At 33.8% G+C, this 16,123-nt stretch overlaps 2 protein-coding genes across 8 annotated transcripts; one reads left to right on the top strand and one right to left on the bottom strand.

Moving 5' to 3' along the window:
* Nucleotides 1–2,086: 2,086 nt before the first annotated feature.
* Nucleotides 2,087–4,672, bottom strand: LOC112464615 (estradiol 17-beta-dehydrogenase 8-like). Of its 2 annotated transcripts, none has more exons than XM_025031729.1 (4): nt 4,549–4,672; nt 3,642–3,758; nt 2,981–3,356; nt 2,087–2,899 (listed from the first exon to the last, which is right to left on the bottom strand). In XM_025031729.1, exons 1-4 carry the CDS (start codon nt 4,586–4,588, stop codon nt 2,683–2,685), a joined length of 750 nt encoding a protein of 249 aa, XP_024887497.1. In that variant the 5' UTR covers nt 4,589–4,672; the 3' UTR covers nt 2,087–2,682. The 2 variants fall into 2 exon arrangements, with proteins under 2 accessions (XP_024887497.1, XP_024887498.1); XM_025031730.1 differs by lacking the exon at nt 4,549–4,672 and adding an exon at nt 4,096–4,291.
* Nucleotides 4,673–5,730: 1,058 nt separating this feature from the next.
* LOC112464588 (serine/threonine-protein kinase A-Raf) lies at nt 5,731–14,700 on the top strand. Of its 6 annotated transcripts, none has more exons than XM_025031670.1 (6): nt 5,731–5,857; nt 6,089–6,309; nt 7,670–7,784; nt 7,972–8,108; nt 8,686–10,175; nt 10,367–14,700. In XM_025031670.1, the coding sequence occupies exon 6, from the start codon at nt 10,669–10,671 to the stop codon at nt 13,195–13,197; it is 2,529 nt and encodes an 842-aa protein (XP_024887438.1). In that variant the 5' UTR covers nt 5,731–5,857; nt 6,089–6,309; nt 7,670–7,784; nt 7,972–8,108; nt 8,686–10,175; nt 10,367–10,668; the 3' UTR covers nt 13,198–14,700. The 6 variants fall into 6 exon arrangements, with proteins under 6 accessions (XP_024887438.1, XP_024887436.1, XP_024887435.1 ...); XM_025031668.1 differs by having other exon boundaries at nt 6,089–6,329; nt 7,673–7,784; XM_025031667.1 differs by having other exon boundaries at nt 6,089–6,329.
* The last annotated feature ends 1,423 nt before the right edge of the window (nt 14,701–16,123 follow it).

The raw sequence follows: 16,123 nt of genomic DNA, 5'->3' as shown, positions 1-16,123 counted from the left end.
TCTAGTCATTTAACGAAAGAGGAGATTTTTCTTAAGTCAATTTAGACTAATTTCACTTATTCTCGGAATAATTGAATAGCGTAAGCTGCTCTTGTGTACGAATCCTCGTTAAAAAGATCGACGTGTCTCTGATTAATTAAAGAATCCACAATTAAAATTCATAATTTTATGATCTTGAGACGTGTGGAATTCAATTTAAATCTATAATCGTTGAAATGCTGAAGGCGGAGCTCAACCAAAATTTCCGACAGAACAAGATATTTTATTTCTTATACAATCTCATGTAAAAATAATCGAACACTTAAAAATCAACTATCTTATATTTTGAAACTTTCGCCTTGAAAGGCATTAATTCTGCATTCATAAGTTTATGTCTGTCGTTTATGATATTCGAGAATTATACATGTGTATTAATGAAATTTCTGGAAATTGCGCATCAATGCTATACGTTTAAGCGTAAGAGCAGCGTTGCACAACAAACGCAACTATAATTCCGGGCCTCACGTATAGCATTAGCCGGTAAAAGAAACGTCGTTCTTTAGTTCGACAAATTTATGAAATTAGTATCTCATATCAGTTTAGATTAAAATATCTCGACGGATATAAAAGCTGCTTCTTTTTGATGAACAAGTGATACACACGTAACAGCGGAGAACCAAAATTTAATTATTTCAACGTGCTTAGACAATACGATGCGGCATTATTCCAAGACAAAAAAAAAGTAATAAGAAATTTATATCTATTTATTAAATTAACCGCCCGAAGATATTTTTAATTAACAATTAAGAATTGATTCACAAGAACTGTTTCTCTATTTGTTTCAATTAGCAATAAAGTAGCTGGCGCTAAAATAATCTAAACGGGGAACAAGATGCAGCTGTTTCGGATTATGAATTGCAAAACTTTCAGCGTCGCTTCGCATGACTTCGTGTCGGATTAACGACGGAACCCAGAAGTTTCACCGTGAAATTTCATACTATTAGAGAACGTCTTCTCTTTCTATCTTACTAATTCTTTGACAAACTGTTATTGGCTGTTCGGTCATGCCGAAACTTCTTTTTTCTCTTACGGGGCTCTTTGATGATAGCCTGCTCGTCGCTCGTAATGTCGTAAAAGCAAAATAAAAAAAAGCAAATTCAGTGTTATGAAAAAAAATCGTTCCCTTTTAGATATTTAAAGCAACATTAGTACAGGGTATAGGGTATTTAGATGTTCGATCATCTTTTTGCTAAAATAATTTCCAAAAATAACTTTGCATACTTAATGCCTATGACAATTCTATAGAATGCTTTCTACTTCATAAATATTTCAAATTTACAAATATGTTACATAAATGTAGAAAACGTTTAGCATTATTTATGAAGAGAAGAGAAAATAACAGTCTATTGCGTTTTCTACGCAAGGATACACATTGAAAGATAAAGAAATTAAACTATGTGTATTGTAATGGATAATTTGCTTGTTCAAGCGATACGTTTCGGAATATTTTATACACGCTTTATAAAAAGAGATTATTTACACAGTCTGTTTCCGTTACGTTTCATTTATAATCTTTGAGAAACACGTTGCATATTTAACATTCTTAATATAGTATGCTATTCCTACAATTTCTTTAAAATATTAACAAGTATAACTTTTTCGTAAACAAATATTTTATTTGTACATTTTAATATACTATAAAAATTTATACTTTTAATATGATAAAAATATATACTTACAATATAAAAAATTTATATTTAATATATTAAGATATGATATATATAATATGTGAATAAGCATGATCAATATAATTTTTATGATTTTTGTTAGTGAAATAGTTTTCCATCGCAAATAGAGAAAGTTTTAATCTGTAATATTATACTGACTTGACACTATCGGTCGCAGTTGGAAAAGTTATGCCAATGATTGTATGTATCTTTCAGATACTACCATATTCTAATTAAACTATTACCATATTCGAATTGATTAAACTACCTTTTTATTTTTTAATATCCATCTGATCATGAAAACGTGCAAAACTGTAATTTAAAAGAAAAGGATATATGGAGAGAGATTCAACTGCTTATTGTTTAGCTACAGTGCTATCTCAAAGTTAGAAACTTTATCTCACAGATATTGCGACCGATGGAATGTTACATATTTTCTCAATAGAACAATTTCAAGAATAAGTTTTAAAGATGATGCAAGTCAGTGCACCTATGAAAGGAAGACATCGACCGTCTTAATCGGTTTTCTCTTTTGTCTAACAGACTTTTCTTTGATATATTGCATGTATATTATATATTTCTTTAAAAAAATATATATATACACAAGATGTTCCGTCATGGAACATCTATTTGCTTACAATGATCATCCAAACATGCTGGTAATATTTGTTGGTTTCATGACGGAACATCCCGTATATCAATATGCTTAATATGCACGAGCATTATTATATCACTGTGTTTTATCCTACCCATGTAATATTTATATTCTGCTATGTGCCTAACATTCCCTTTGACTATAAAAGTAAAAGCATAAATGTGCCAGTCAGATATAAAATAACACTCTCGCACGTTTTAAGTCACTTTTGTGACAACATCTCGTTTCGTCACATTTGCTAACATTTTATATTGATTTCTGATTGTTCCTGAGTTATATTATATTATTAATCGAGTTCATAGTGAATAAAATTCATAAAACTTAATGTAGTCCCCCAGTAACTTCAATAGATGCTCCATTTACATACGAACTCTTATCAGAAGCTAAAAATGCGATAACTTCTGCCACTTCTTGTGGCTTTCCAATTCTTTGCAACGGTATTTTTTTCATCAATAATTCTTTAACTTTATCAGGTACAGTTATAATGATAGGAGTATCTATAAAACCAGGCAGTACTACGTTCACCCGAATCCCAAATCTGTAGAAAATATAATATATTTATCTTGTGTGTTAAGAAATATTTTAAATAAAGTAATCAATATATATATCTAATACATACTGTCCCAACTCCATGGAAGCGCTCTTTGTCATAGCTATCACTCCAGCTTTTGACGCACTGTAGTTGCTTTGCCCAATATTCCCAAGTTTACCAATAATTGAACTGATGTTGATAATCGAAGAGTTTTTGGTTGCATTTGCCGCTATCATTGCTTTAACAGCAGTTTGCATAACTAGAAAAGTACCTTTTAAATTGACATTGATTACATCGTCAAAGTTACTGTTGCTGAGTTTCACTAAAAAGTTATCCCGCGCAATGCCCGCTGAATTAACAATGACGGTAGGTGGTCTTGAAAATTTCTTTAAGACATGATCAAATGCTGTCTCGATACTCTTTTGATCAGTGACCTCAACGTTCAATGCAACATGTCCAGCACCTGTAATAGTGAGCGTACTAATAAAGATTGAATCAATAATGTAATAAATAGTTACAGAGTAAAATAGAGTAAAATAGAATTAATAGAATTGCTGAGGATTGCAAAATAAAATTGATATAATTTTAGTTAATTAAGATTTTAGTGTTACAAATACAATAATAATAATTCTGATATATTGATTTCAATCTTGGATAAAAATATTAGTGTTACAAATGCAATAATAATAATACTGATATATTGATTTCAATCTTGGATAAAGATATTAATTAATAGAATCATATGGACCTTCCAAAGTGGCTACAGTCTCCGCAGCAGTTTTAACATTTTGATCGGTTGCGACAACGTTGGCACCTTCTCGGGCAAAAACTCGACATACTTCTCTTCCGATACCGCTTCCAGCACCTATAACGTGATTGAAAAAGTCAAGATTGTGCCACAGATTTCAAGATTACATCTACTTATAATGTTATCAACACATAAATTATGTTATAATTATATATTACATTTTATATTTTGCGCGCTAATTTCTATCGCAAATCTCAACACAGCGCATGCTCATATATTTCATCATCGGTAAACAGATATTCTAACCTCTAAATACGTCATTTTCAACGCTTAATTACTGGTCTTACTGTGACAAGTGCCGATTTTTGTTTTTCAAACTTTCGTTTTTACACGAAAAGACATCACATAAATGTAGTTTCATCAAAATATAAAGCATGGAACCTAAACACTTAACACATCAATTCTTTTCGTTACGTGGTCTGGTGGTACTCTCAAACCAGGGTTCGGTTGGATACGGCACGTTATCAATATATAAATACTGAAGAATATATTATATAAAAATATAATTGTTAGTGCTGAACATTTTTCGTATCTGTCAGTGTCAAGCGATATATATGTATTTGTATCTAATTCTTGCTACGTAATGGTTGCTCAGCATTAACAGTCGCTTGAAAAATGCAATCTATGTATTTGTATAATGTAATTATTGCTATGTAACAGTTGCTCAGCCCTGACAAATACATTTTTATATAATATAATATAATAAAATTTAAACCGAATAGTTATTCAGGGAAAACTGTTATAATCTAAAGTTTGATAATTTAATTAATTAAATTATAAGTCTAAAGTATCAAAAAAAGCTCCTAATAATTAAGTTATCCACCTATAAAAAAGAACTGTTACGAACCAGTAACTAATGCTAATTTTCCAGCTATGAGCTTCGACATATCGTAATAGCTGCGATAGAAAAAATTAACGTAACCAAACGATCAACACTGTCCGAGTATGAAGTAGCATTACACGTACAAGTGATAAAGCCAATTAATCAAAGAAAAGAAAAAAAGACTTAAGGCGGTATCCATGGTTCAATCTTATGCGGGGTCTACAATGCGAGTCGTAAGTCGTGAATCGTAGGAAATAGACCAATCGAATTTGAGGAGAATAATCGACTGTGATTGGTCAATTCTTACGACTCACGACTTTACGACTCGCATTGTAGACCTCGCATAATTTATTCAACTCTCATAATTTAACTCAATTCTCAATTCCCAATTCTCAATTCCCAATTCCCAATTCTCAATTCCCAATTCCCAATTCCCAATTCCCAATTCTAAATTCCCAATTCCCAATTCCCAATTCTCAATTCCCAATTATCAATTCCCAATTCCCAATTCCCAATTCCCAATTCTCAATTCTTAATTCTCAATTCTCAATGAAAAAAATTCGTTTCCGAAAAAGAAATTCTCGGGTGCATTGCGACATCCGATTCTGTACGATTGATTGTAAACCGGGCCCTAATGCTAGGTCTACAATGCGAGTCATAAAGTCGTGAGTCATAAGAACTGACCAATCACAATCACATTATAGGATAATAATCGATTGTGATTGGTCAATTCTTACTACTCACGACTTTACGACTCGCATTGTATATAGACCTAGCATAAATTGGATAAGTATTCATCTACAATAGGTGTTTTAAGCCCTAAGCCTTAAGAAATTGTTCAATCATAGTGAATTTGAGGAGAATAATTGACTGTGATTGGTCTATTTTCTTACGGCCTTACGATTAAAACTAAAACTTTGTTACGTGGAATGGCCTTAAGACATTACTTAAGACGGTCTTAAAATAAGAATCAACTATGAATACCGGCCCATATAAAAACTTTTATTAATTTATCTATTTCGGCTAAATGTATGGTGTAATAATAAATAATTAATTAAAATTAAACGAATGACTCTCTCACAAACACTTTGCACTTCAAAAGTTTTCATACGAAATACCAACGATTTCATGTAAAGATTCTTTAAAAAGACGTTTATTTCCGGCCAAGTATGTACATACATACGAATCATATGGCATGCGTATTACGTACTTATATTTGATATTTGCGTATACCACATACCACTCTTGTTCTGAAGAATTTATTCCAATTTATTGTTCGATCATTTAGATCCCACAACACTGAATGAAATATCTGTGGAATAGAAAGCTTTCGGTAAGAATATGATATTTTACATGTGCTTTGATTGTAGAAACAATAGAAGCAAAATTAGAAAATTTGGTATAAATATTTAGTTTAACCCTCTCACCTCAGATTTTGATGAAAATGTAATAATATATAATCATTTGATAGTGTTTTGTGTGCAAAACAAGGTTTGAAAAATGAAAGAATTGCTCGAAAAAACGTAAAAAGAGTTATAATGCATTAAGAGTGACATTCTTTTAGGTTAGGAAATCTCATATCAACTGATAGTCTGCGCACAAGCGTATACGCTCCATTCAATCGATGAAATGACTGCTGCTGTATATGGTGCAACGTACGGACATATGTATGTATGTACACGTAAATACAGCGTGATACAGCGTCTCAAGATCTCATTCGATCTCATTTAAGACGATCTTGAATATGCAAGAGCGAAGTATGACTACCGGCGTCTCATCTCAGCGGTAATACAGAGATTTCTTGTGTAAATATCACTTTTAATATACTTTTAATGTACTTACATTCTTTAAATCTTGCTCTACGTATAAAATAGATAAATATTTAGTTTGGGGAATTCATCTAAGATTTTGGTAAAAAGTACACTTATTTGATTGCGTTTTTATATATAATAGAAGATTAAAAATACAAAAATCATCGCTTGTAACTCAGTAATTAGAACGCTAAAATATTTGAGATATTTTAAGGTTAGGATACATCTGTCATTATATGATATGATCATGTGCTAACCATTGTGCGTTAAAATAGAAATAGTGCACGAAATACAAAATGTATATAACATAATAATGTGGTTGAGCACAAAAAGCAGGGAATAATAGGATGGACCTCGCTTTGCATGAAAAATTGGAAACTCATGTGGAATCGTACGACGCTACATCTCCATTTCGCACTGCAAGCATTTAATCCATTGGGTCAAAAGAGAGGAAACGAGCGAAAACGAGCGACTGCTCACGATTGCTAGGCTAGCGGAGTATCGGCTGAACGCACCCATTGAGTGATGTGAGATGAACGTTGCTTCAAGTGGAAAGTTGGAAACCCATGTGGAATATAATAAGTTCATTTGCATTGGAGGTACTGGTCATAGCGAAACAAGATCTATGATCTATCATTGTACAGTTCCACATGGAACCAATACATGGGTTTCCTCCAACTTTTCACTCGAAGCAAGAGGCCTGCTCGTTTTAGCTGAACTACTTGCACGGTTCATCTTCCCTCTTTTCCTTTTTCACATTGGAGAGAAAAAGAGAAAAGATGAACTGTGCGAGAAATTCAGCTAAATTGTAGGTATATTATATGTCATATTTTGCGTGCCGTTTCTATCCTAGCGCGTATTTAGCACCGTTCACTCGTTATATTATTGAAATCTCGGGTACTCGCAACTCGTGCGTTCGCGTAAAAGAGTCACGGTGTGGTTTCGCTTCGCGTATACTTGGCGCGAGACGCTACTCACACTACCGTGTCTCTTGATAGTTGTATCACTTTGTTTTGTCACGGATTTTATCATCTTCAAATGCATGAACTTTAATTTTTGCTTTTAAAATTACGAGCGACAATTTTTGTTTTCTAAACTTTTGTATTTACATAAAAACACATCAAATGAATATATTAGTGTATTTCCGAGTCTTGAAATTTTTCTTGTGGTAAAAATAAATCGTTTCTATTGAAGTAATATATTATCTATTTCTGGAAAGAGAAATTTATATGATAGTCTTGAAATGAGATCTTTCTTGATTTATCGTATTTTCTTTTTAATTTTATAGTCGTTATCTCGCACGCTTGACGAAAGATTTGATTTTTTTTTTTTAGAAGTTGTAGCAGTAATTTGGAGACCGCTATCATGTTTAGTCATTTTATCCATAAATTTGACAAGCATCGCTAAAGAAAATTATCTACTACGGCGAGAGTAGATTAAACTCTATAGGTATTGAAACCGAATTGAATGCAAAATATTATCAGAGATTGTACTGTCAGAAAATAATTTAGCTTTGCACAATAATTCTGTTGACTTCTCATTTAATTCAATTCCGGCTAAAAGTTGGCGGTCTTTTTTTTCAAAATCAGTGAATCGGTTAATTAAGGCATTTTTCTAAATTGAGTATCTTTTTCAGGTAGACTTTCCAACATGATCTATTTGTCTGAACTCCGAATAACCAAATTGTATTTTATTTCATCGGAGTGGATCCGATGTGACATAAATTTGCTCTGTAATTGAGCAAACCAAAGTTTAGAGTGCTTGTACCGAAAGGTGAGAAGAATTTATATATTGAAATTTATTAGAATTAAAGTAGGCCAGGAAGTTTGAATATGAAGACGTCAAATTAAATCAAATTAAAGGCAAAAATGAAAATTTATTTCAGAGAAAGAAATAAATGGATACAATTCTCCGTTCAGATGTTATTTACTGCTATATTTCAGATATATAGAAAGTTAATTTGTAATACAAAACTTATAAAAAAATATAAGATATATATGGCTAAACTAGAAATGTAACAAATTGCTTCTTTAGAAGTTACGGAATCTTGGCAAAATGCTAGGCATTCGAAAATTTCGATTCTGTCTTCAATGACAGAAAACTTCTATAGTTTAAATGAATTTTATGTTACAACTTAATTTTCTATATTTCAAATATATAATAGTCGTAAATAACATCTAAACGAAGAACTCTATTTCTTTGCCTGAAATAAATTCGCAAATTTTATTTTCAATTACTATGTAAGCTCTCCCCTTAATCTGTTGTGACTCATCTATTGGATATCTGATACTTGATGTTTGGCAGTGCGGTGTTCGATTATTAAAAGTAATTGTGGATCTCCTTGTTTTAGAGTAAGGCTGATCAAACGCCGACGCCTGGAGCCTTGTTTTCTGATATCTTCGAAGGGCCATGTTTTAATAAAAATTAGCGAAAATTCAATGGAAGTTCTATAGCTGTTGACCATATGAAAAGGAGACGATTTGCAACACTTTCAAAATTCCCTTTCGATTGCTCGGATTAACTCACTCTCCGAAAGATTTTCAACACTGTGCAGCGTGTTAATTCGGCTCGAATACGGTATCGCTGAAAGGAGATGATCCCAAAAATTTCGTCGAATGCTTTCGGATCACTTGTGATGTTAAATCATGTGCAAGTCACATCGAGCTATCGCTTGTATATTATATCGGGGTTATCAATTGCTTCGTAATGCATTTTGAAGAATTCGAGACTTAAGTATTTGGTAGTTTATAATAACAGATTGGAAATACAAGGATACTGGGTCAATGTACAAAGAATGAATGTAAAACTGAAATAGTTATAAACAAAATACAATCGTAGTAAAAGAATTTGTAAAAATTATGATAGATTGACAATAATAACTTATATTGATTTTGTTTGTCGGGTACATTGACTCTGGTTCTCGAATATTCTTCAATTGTCAGCCCTGGGTATACGCATTTGGGGAGGGAGGTATATGTAGTTCAACCAATGGAGGAGCGACCTTCCGTTGCCTCGGCGATAGTGCCACAAGCCTCTGACGTCAAAGCGTACTTCTAGTGACGTCAGAGAACGCGCTACGTGAACGGGCAAGTGTGTTTACGGAAAAATTGAACTTGAACCTGCCCGTGAACTTGAATTTGCAGTGCGGTTTAGTGCTCGAATCGTTGCTGATCGAATGGGTGGTCGGGATAATCAGCAGTGGCAACGATACCGCCAATTCTCTTTGTCAAACGCGGCCGACAGCCAAAAGTCATGAAATGCTATGACGACGTAACAAGATCTAAATTTAAACGCTTCATCGATCGGGTGCACGTCAAGATGCACGGCGAAGCGTTAAACCTGCGAAGGAACAACAGTCGGGGCTGTGCTGGGGACTAATCGTAGATTACTGGTACATGAACTTTTAACGCGTTCCGCTGCGCTCATCTCGGATATTCCGTGGACTTCGTACAAATGGAGCCATATATCGTCCGATCGATCGGGATGGTTAACATTCGCTGGCGGAAATTTTTGCATTGGCGATTCTCGAGTGATTATCGTTTTTTTCGCTAATTCTCGTGTCAATTACGATATTTTGGACAACAAAGGGAGAAGGTGGAATGGAAGGGCGAAGGGGAAAGGGAGAAGAAGTGTGGGCACGTGAAGAGGTCAAGGTGACAAGTAGGAGGGGGGGATCATATTGCGAAGGTCGCCAGCAGCACCGGCGCACCACTGACCTTTAAAATCTGCGTATTGCTCGTTCCTGCCACAGTTTGATTTTGAGGCTTTTAGAAATCAGTTTGCTTCACACACACGCAATCTAATCAGATCCGCCAACGAGTTTCAAGGGAAAGATAAAGGGTAAGAAAAAAAGGGGTTATATATGTGTTTTATTTTTTATTTTTCATTTTATTTATATATTATATAAATCAATATTATATCATGTAATGTGGTTGCTGGTTGCAAAAGAAAACAGTTAAGCTTGTAGATGACAAATATTTTGGTCAACAAAAGAATGTAACTACATGTCGCATATCGTTATGTGATTACAGAAATTCGACGCAGCACGTGCAACCTATGACAAGAAGTACATCGAAGAAGAGTATCAACATATGCGCGGTGAGACGACAACTGTACAGTGAAAAGCAAAGTGCGGGCAAGAACAGAAAAGAAAGTGGGAAATTAGAAGATTAGTTAAGGAACTATTGTGAGCAAAATAGAGGCATTTAGAGCTCTCTTAAGAGGAGTGTGTGGGTGCGTTCAAGATAACGACAATGAAAATAGAAAGTTCCCCTCAAACAGACAATCCTCAGTTAGGTTTTGCACGAATGTATCCACTAAGGTGCCTCAACGTATGGCAGCAAAGACCCAGAATGCTACCCAAGATGAAAATAAGATGACGGAGCCTTATAAATTTGATGACAGTCTAGAATTTGCAGAGGTGGCTGCATCAACATCGACAGCTTCGTCATTTAAATTGAAAATGTGGCGCAGAGAGCCCGAAATTACTTGGACGGTAGTCCAAGATGCGACTACCATGACCGATTCTGACGACTTCGAAGAATTGGAAATCTTACAGATGACAGTCGCATCAACGTCAGCCGCAAGCCATCTGTTGCACAAAGAAATCCAAGATGCTGTCCAAGAGGATGAGATGATCAAACCCAATGGACACGATGACAGTAGAGCCGATCGTAGACAGTCGATCGTAGAGCCAGCAACTCCATCAGAGCTAGCAGTTCCATCAACATCAACATCAACATCAACGGCAAGCCATTCGACTTCGTATCAATCTCTTCTTCTACAAAAAAAGTCATTGAAATTTGAGATAGATAACATAGGAAAAGTTATGTCTTGTTGTGCAACTGCTGTCAAACGCTGGTTATCTGTTATAGATGATAAACCATTCCCAGAGAAAGAATACCTACAGGAATATATGGAAGGAACGGATAAACTACACGAATTACAATGCAAAGAAATGGAACTTGAAGATAAACAAGAAAAAATACTGGAAATGGAAAAATTAAAAAAATTAAAAAGAACGGGTAAAGAAACTAAAAAAAGTTCTACTATACTACTGGTACACCTCCCAAACAATCAACATACCACTGTAAAAATAACGAAAGGGCTTACTTTAAGGCAAGCAGTGGCCAAACCTATGCAACGTCGGCAATTAATTCTGGAAGACTGTGCAGCTTACATTAGACATCGCATAACATATTTTATCTCTTGGGATACGGATATTTCAACTTTGCAATGCAATGAAGTATTTGTGGAAACTTTAGAACAAATTCCTGTTCCAGTTTTCTTATCACATCATTTCGTGGGTAATACATTTTTATTAGGCTACTGTCATTTTTGCGAAAAAGGTGTCCTGTATGGATTGTATTGCAAAGCGTGCAATAGAAAATTTCATACAAAATGTGTAACTTATGCGTCAAGACTCTGTGAACATGTAAAAAGGCGAAAAGCTTATTATGAAAGATTATTAGCTAATAATCCAACTACAGGAATTGTCCAAGTTCGTGCGAGACCAGTACCCGTACCTTCAGTCTCTCGGAGAGATATTTCCAGAAGAATAGGAACTTTTTCGACTAAATCGAATGCTCTTAAAGTGGATAAGAGCACCCAAGTCATAACAAAAAAGCGAAATGCAAAATATGGAAGATACGGCCGACAGAGAAGACACAAGAAGAAATCAACTAATCAAGATAATCCATGTGTCGATGATGCAGGATCCAATGATTCCGAGGAAGATAGTATCTTCAGTCAAGATTCTGTAAGAGATTGGAAAGTTATGGCTGAAGATGTTTCGTTCGAGGATGAAATTGGGGAGGGAACTTATGGAACAGTTTATAAGGCTGACTGGCATGGACCTGTAGCAATAAAAAAACTCAAAATTAAGGTTCCCACACAGGAGCAGATAGAAATGTTCAGAAATGAAGTGAATGTTTTACGTAAAGTTCGGCATCAACGTATATTGTCATTTATGGGTTGTATTTGCAAGCCTTATCTTGCGATTATTACACAATTGTGCGAGGGACAATCTCTGTACCAGCGCTTGCACGTGGAAGAAGACCCAATTGAGATGATTACAATTGTAATTATTTGCAGACAAACGTCAGAAGGTATGGACTATTTACATGCGCGAAACATCCTTCATCGGGATTTGAAGAGTCGCAATATATTTTTTCACAATGGGCTTCATGTGAAGATCGGTGACTTTGGACTCGCAGTGATGAGAAGTAATAAGAAGCAGCCGGACACAAATGACGACGTCGACGACGACGATCATAATGACGACGACAGCACTAAAGGGGTTAAAAAGAAAGAAAAGGATATAAAGGATCACGAAAAACAGCTAGCTGGTTCCATTCCTTGGATGGCTCCTGAAGTCCTGAGAATGAGAGAGAATGAAAATCCCTATAGTTTTCAAAGTGATGTTTATTCATTTGGTATAGTGATGTATGAATTATTTGCCCGTGACATACCGTATGTCGGCATAGGGGCCCAGATACAATGTATTATATATAACGTAGGACGTGGCTGCTTGTCACCCAATTTGACTAAACTGCGTTCCGATACACCTAAAAAACTCAAAGACCTTTTAATACAGTGCATCGCGTTTGAGAGAGAAAAACGACCGTTGTTTCCCTGCATCTTGAGGCGAACGTATGCTGCTTTCAAATTTACACCGAAGATAAGAAGAACAACTTCCTTACCAAGTAAGACCGACGAGTTGGCAGATACTTATATTGAGAGAGCTGATGATGTTCAAGACTTTCTCACATCTGACGCTGACGATTACAAAGACGATGACGTTAACATTAATGCAAATACAAACGCTAGCGCTAGTGTTGAAGATGTCTTCAATGACTTTTAAGATTGACAACAAACAGTGGACTAGCTAGAATTGGAACAAGAATTGTGACATGTTTCTTACCTTAATCGTAAATAATATGTTTACAGTGGGGAACAAAAATATCGAGTTAAGATGTAATGAGCGGAACTGCACATACACCAAGCTTTTCCCTTTACCTAGTCTCGGTCCCTTCAGCGATTTGGTCAGTTGGTCGACCGCTAGGGGAAAGAGAGAATTTAAACGAGTGCAATTTAAACTCACTATCAGAGAAGGGTAACTTTTTGCTCCAATAGTGCGAGTCCTACTGCGTCTTCTCCTTTAGTGATAGGTCGATTAGGAAAGGGAGAAACTCAGTGTAAATACAGTTCAATCTCACTATCTCAGAGTCAGAAAGAGAAGGTAAGCTTATCAGAGATTCCTTTCTCTTTCTACAGCAGGTATATGTGAATGGGAGCATTCAGTGCAAAAAGCAACTTAGTGAGCTTAGTGAGATTCTCTAATATGATTGGTTTATACGTATAGATCCAACGAGGAACCAAAGGCAAGAACTAATATTAAAGAATCACTGAGCGCTTACTATGAGCTGTTTTTTCTGCTGAATGCACCCATTGAAATGCGCAGTCTGTTCTTCTTATAGGTTTAGTTACACAGTTTGCTAATAAACGCATTTTTTAAGAGAAAAAGTCCGTAAAGAAATAATCTTTGTAAAAAAGGAGTATATATGTTATGTATCTGTATATAATATGTGATGTAGCGTCTATTGATTTTATAAGCTTTATGAACAGGGATCTGGATCGAACCGCATCTTAAATCAATTACCATATTTATAAATTGTTTTTTTTTGCTGAATTTATTCGTGTAACTTATAAACATTCATTGATTCTGATTATTTCCAAATTTGTTATTCAGTGTTCGGTATCTTTTAATTAAATTACTGATTCGTCTTATATTAGTCCACGATAAATTGAAAATCGAGTTGGTGTTATATTTAATTTATCCAAAAACGGCTGTATAAACATTTATATCAATAATAAGTGAAACTTGACCAATATATGAATACTACAAGTAAATAGAGAGACGTGTGCCATTTTTGACATGTATAAAATACATAGTAATCGAATTGAAATATTTCGATCTAGATCTCTGCTTAGGAATAATGTAAAACTGTAAGTTACAAGAAAGAAACGACATTGTAAGTCGTGTTGGCCGTTAACTTATCTACGAGATATTTTTCCAAGGGCCAAAGTGATTTTTATATATCTACTTTCATTTTATCTCAAATATATACTCACATTTCATTCTTCTTTCATTTCTCAAGGGTGTGTAGTATACATATTCATTGGCAAGCAGAGCAGTTTGATCTGGTAATATTAGTACAACGATTAGTGTTCCGGCCGGTGTTCTGTTCTGCTTTCCGAATATGAATGGCCTAAGATACCTATATTTGTTGTGAGTAGCAAGTGTATTAGAATGTATGTATTAAAATTTAATAAGATGATTAATTATATGTATTTCGTAAAACTTTTTATGGAATTTTTATCATAAACCTTGCGTCTCTAAATTTAACTCAAATATCGCGTCACCAGTTTAAACTTATAGGCTTCATTATTCAAACATAACAACGAGAAAAGAAAATAGATATTGTCCAGTCGACACAGAGCATCAGTTACGTTATATATGTTATAATTTCGACTCAACAATGTAAATAAATGCGAAATTATATAACAGAGATGTAATATAACTGATCTGCTCTTGTGTCGAACTGGGTGTGTATGGACTTATATGTGGACTTTTATAATGTTTCAATCTACGTTTAATCGATGTTAAATAATATTTCAAACAAATGTGCTTTCTGGTATTACAACAGCATTTGAATCTTTACGATGTAAAATGTAAAAATTTTTAATGCAAATTTGTAATACGCGAGGTAGCATGAATTTAGGATCGGTCTGAAATACAATGTAATTGTTAGTTAGCATTGGAAAATGTCGCTGTGTCATATTTTAAATTTCTCTCATTCCACTATATAGAAAAGAATGAAAACATAAAAATCGATTTAAAAAATATATTTTTATATAAATATATATATATATATATGTATATACGTTATAAAAGAAGATAAAAAGTAAGAAATATATTTATTTATATACGTGTATACATAAAAAAAGAACAAAATGATATGTTGGTCAAGGTGGAGTAAGCTTGGACGGTAAGACTACTGGGTAAAATAGTTAAGTTAAATCTCGTAGCCTTTTTTTCTCTTAGAAAGTTATTTTACCTTATTCATGTATATGTATGGATGTATGAATGTATACACATATATGTAAAAAAATATAAAATACATTACTCTGTATTATTTGTATAATGAATGTGAAATTATTTCTCCACAGCGATTCCAGCTTCGGTTTTCCTTAGACCTTACGCCTCATCTAACTTCGTTGGATCAGTAAATATATGTTATATAAATTTTTATATAATTTTAGTTGAATTTCTTCATCAACTCGTCATTATTGTTCGACATTTTTCTCTTATTTTATATATTTGTGTTGGAATATAAATTTTGTATTTTTTTTAGTTTTAAAATCAGTTATAATTCAGTTTTATATTTATATGATAAAACATACAAACGTGGTGTAAAATCTTTAATTTTTATTATAGGAAATGTAATTTCATAAAAATAACAATGAGAATTTTAATAGGAGTATATTTTGAATAATACAATATTAGATTTTTCGAAAGTCTATAGATACGCATTCCTGAAAGATTTTTTTTTCCAAAATCCTGCTTTAACACTTTGAGTACCATGTCATCCATTTGTGAGTGACGGTCTTATTTACCTAATTAAGAATAATTTTACTAACGAATAAACATTTAAGACATTAAAGAAATTAATAATATCGCTTTTATTAAAACATTTAAAAAAGCAATAAAATATTAAAATAATATA

This window comes from Temnothorax curvispinosus, unplaced genomic scaffold (genome assembly GCF_003070985.1).
Source record: "Temnothorax curvispinosus isolate PA1 unplaced genomic scaffold, ASM307098v1 QBEX01014331.1, whole genome shotgun sequence".
NCBI lineage: Eukaryota > Metazoa > Arthropoda > Insecta > Hymenoptera > Formicidae > Temnothorax > Temnothorax curvispinosus.
Note: the sequence above shows the minus strand (reverse complement) of the source record. Positions and strands in the feature narration are given on the sequence as shown.